The sequence below is a fragment of the Phoenix dactylifera genome, chromosome 4, assembly GCF_051530095.1.
Source record: "Phoenix dactylifera cultivar Ajwa chromosome 4, Ajwa_hap1_PhDact_Kaust_v1.1, whole genome shotgun sequence".
Classification (NCBI taxonomy): Eukaryota; Viridiplantae; Streptophyta; class Magnoliopsida; order Arecales; family Arecaceae; genus Phoenix; species Phoenix dactylifera.
The window spans coordinates 7,115,162-7,118,116 of NC_143193.1; the positions used below are offsets into that span (position 1 = coordinate 7,115,162).

The 2,955-nt window shown below is 38.0% G+C and overlaps 1 protein-coding gene across 1 annotated transcript; it reads right to left on the reverse strand.

Moving 5' to 3' along the window:
* Positions 1-290: 290 nt before the first annotated feature.
* Positions 291-2,461, reverse strand: LOC149753626 (uncharacterized). The gene is made up of 4 exons (XM_089930079.1): positions 2,265-2,461; positions 2,069-2,161; positions 1,871-1,972; positions 291-1,779 (listed from the first exon to the last, which is right to left on the reverse strand). Exons 1-4 carry the CDS (start codon positions 2,358-2,360, stop codon positions 1,456-1,458), a joined length of 615 nt encoding a protein of 204 aa, XP_089786205.1. The 5' UTR covers positions 2,361-2,461; the 3' UTR covers positions 291-1,455.
* Between the last annotated feature and the right edge of the window lie 494 nt (positions 2,462-2,955).

Below are 2,955 nucleotides of genomic sequence, written 5' to 3' on the forward strand. Positions count from 1 at the left end.
GGGTGCATTCATACTCGTCAGGTATGAATCCACCCGCTCTAGCAAAAAAAAAAAAAGCATTGGTCTATATGTCTACTAAAGAGTTATGCTAGTTGGAGAGATTGAGAGAGAAACGTAGGCATTATTTCCTTATTCTCTAACAATATGTTTTCTTACCGCAAAGCAAGTGGTGGTTGAACATTTATCATCGAAATTTTATGTGAGTTTCCAATTAATAGTAATCGATATTTCCCAATATATTTTTCCAAGTATACCCTCGGTTATAAAGCTTCTATTGCCGGTGGCATTAGATTTTTCAAAACAGCTCAGGTGCGGTTTGCTTACTTTCTTTTTGGATCACAAAAAATAATTTTGTGTGGATTTATCACTCCTAATTGATAGCTAACATTAAATATTGTGGGTAATAAACAAAGAACTTCTGAAACATGATGTAGTGCTTGCTAGACAAATGAGGAAATATAGGTCATTTTAAGGACTAACAAGTCATATAAATAAAATTTTACTGATTAATATAGAAATTTTAAGAAATTAAGCAAATAAAAAATATGTAGCAACTAATATTTAAAAATTTCTAATTAAAAAATGTCCACTGCTTATAGTTGTACATACAAAAGAATGCAAGAGAATAAAAAAGAGGAGATTTTGGACACTCATTTGCTGCCAAGGAAATAATTTCTTTCTATAGTTACAGTGTGTGTTTGAGAAGAGACTGTGGTCTAACCTTAAGTCTAATCTGGAAGAAAATTCTTTCTCCCTTAACTTGATAGATAAATGAGGCCATATAGGTCATTTTATCACTAGGTAGAGGCAAGCAAGTCTAAGGGCTGATAAGTCTAATAAATAAAATTTTATTGCATAACATCCAAATTTTATGAACTGGGTGATAAATATCTAAAAATTTCTAACTAAGAAGTGCCTTATGCTTGTTGTTTTGCAGATTAGAGAAAGCAAAGGAATAAAGAAGGGCCGATCATGAACACTTTTCTGCTGCAGAGGAAATGACTTTCTTGCACAGTAGCAGTTTATCATTTTTTTTTCTGATCTAAATCTTTCTCTCTCTCCCCTACACCTTACAAAAGGAGATGATGGCTTTAGCTTTAAAAGGATTCCTTGGATAGGAAAGGGAGGCCTACCATCACGGGAGATGCAAGAAGGGAATAAGAGTTTCTTCGGTAAGATAGAAAAGAAACCAACAATGCATGGTCTCTGGTTGTCGTGTGGTTCCACTACAAGAAAAATAGTTTTTTCCGGCGTTTTTTATAGCCTTTACCGACGCTATTTAGCATCGGTAAAAACCCAGCCGACGCAATGGAAAGCGTCGCAAAAGCATCGGCTATACCTGAGTGGGAAAAGTTTTTACCGACGCTTAAGGAAAGCGTCGGCAAAACCTATGCTTTACCGACGCTTACTGAAACATCGGCATATGAGCTTTTGCCGACGCACTAAAGCGTCGGCTTAAACTGCTAATTCAAGCTGAGACCGCAAAGTTTGTTGGTTCTGCTTCAGCTCCGCCAACTCTGCCTGATGGCGATCCTTCATATCTTCAATTGTTGCCCGAAGTCTACTAACTTCTGCATTGCTGCTACCTTCTCCAACATTTCTTGTATACATTCCCACTGCAGACAACTGAGTGGGGGTAACTCCAATGCCATAACCCCTCACTCGACCATAACGCTCTGGGCCTAATAATTCGGCGAGCACCTGAGCTTCGACATGACTAGTCGCGTCGGATGATGATGACTCTCCGACACGCTCTGAAATAAGAGTTGTTGCCCTGTCCTATAATGCACAAAAGAAAAAGTCATATTAATGTATGGCAATAATAGAACTAATAATAATATCGTTGAAAGATTCAAAGATGAATACATACAACTATATCTCTTGCCTCCTTCCGAACAAAGCTACCATTTCGGTGGGTGTGAGTCATCTTATAAAACTCCACTTTACCAGGCTCCCTCCCATTATCATCCATCTACAACAAAAAGTATATTGACAAACTAGTTATCATGATACATGCTATATGATAGAATATTTTAAAATAGTTTCAAAGAGTTTCAAAATAACTTACGAATTCAGCTCTACGCCTAGCATAACTCATCGAGCTTGAAGTATGAGGAACAGTCTGAGAGGCTCGTGCAGCTCTTCCAATGTTGAAATATGTCTTCCCAAAAAAAGAATAAACAATATAATATATTTAATGTATAAATTTGTAATCTATATTATTAGTAAATACAATCTAAGGAATTGAAAAAAATATACACAACCTGAGCTTTCTCTGAAAACCAGTAGTGGACAAGCTCCCTCCATTGATGAGGGATTACATCAGGAGGACAAACACGAGCCCCCTCCTCTTCAGTCATGCCCACGTGCTTCCAGTCCGCCTTTAGTTTCGCCTTATATTCTTTCCATTTGTGGTTGACGAACTTCAGCACCCAATCATGGCTATTTGCAGGAAGGACAAACTTTTTCTATACCAAAGTCAAGAATGTTATAACAATGATAAATCAAAAAATAAAATTGTGATAGTAAGCAAATTCAATTCTTTACCTCAATAACTTTAAGAAGCTCAACCTTATACGAAGGAAGCATTTCATTCCATTTCGTATAGTTGAGCGGACACAACTGACCCTTCCGCGCAACCGATCCTAGAAAAGTCGATAAAATGCTTGCAGCCTCTTGATAGGCTGCCCCAGTTCATTGCATTGGACGACGATTTTTTCATCCTCACGTAGGCTCCACACGTCCTGTGCTCGAGTGGGTCCTCGTGTCCTCCTCACTCTCCCCAGTCCATCTATAAAAATAAAATAAAATATCCATGGATTGTAAGAAAAATTAATATAAAAAATGTAAATCAAATTATTCTGGATGTGCACGTCATCCATGTCTGGACAATCAACAGGTGGCACGTGCGCAGACTGAGACTTGTGCTGCTGGGGCTTGTCGGGCTGTTGGGAC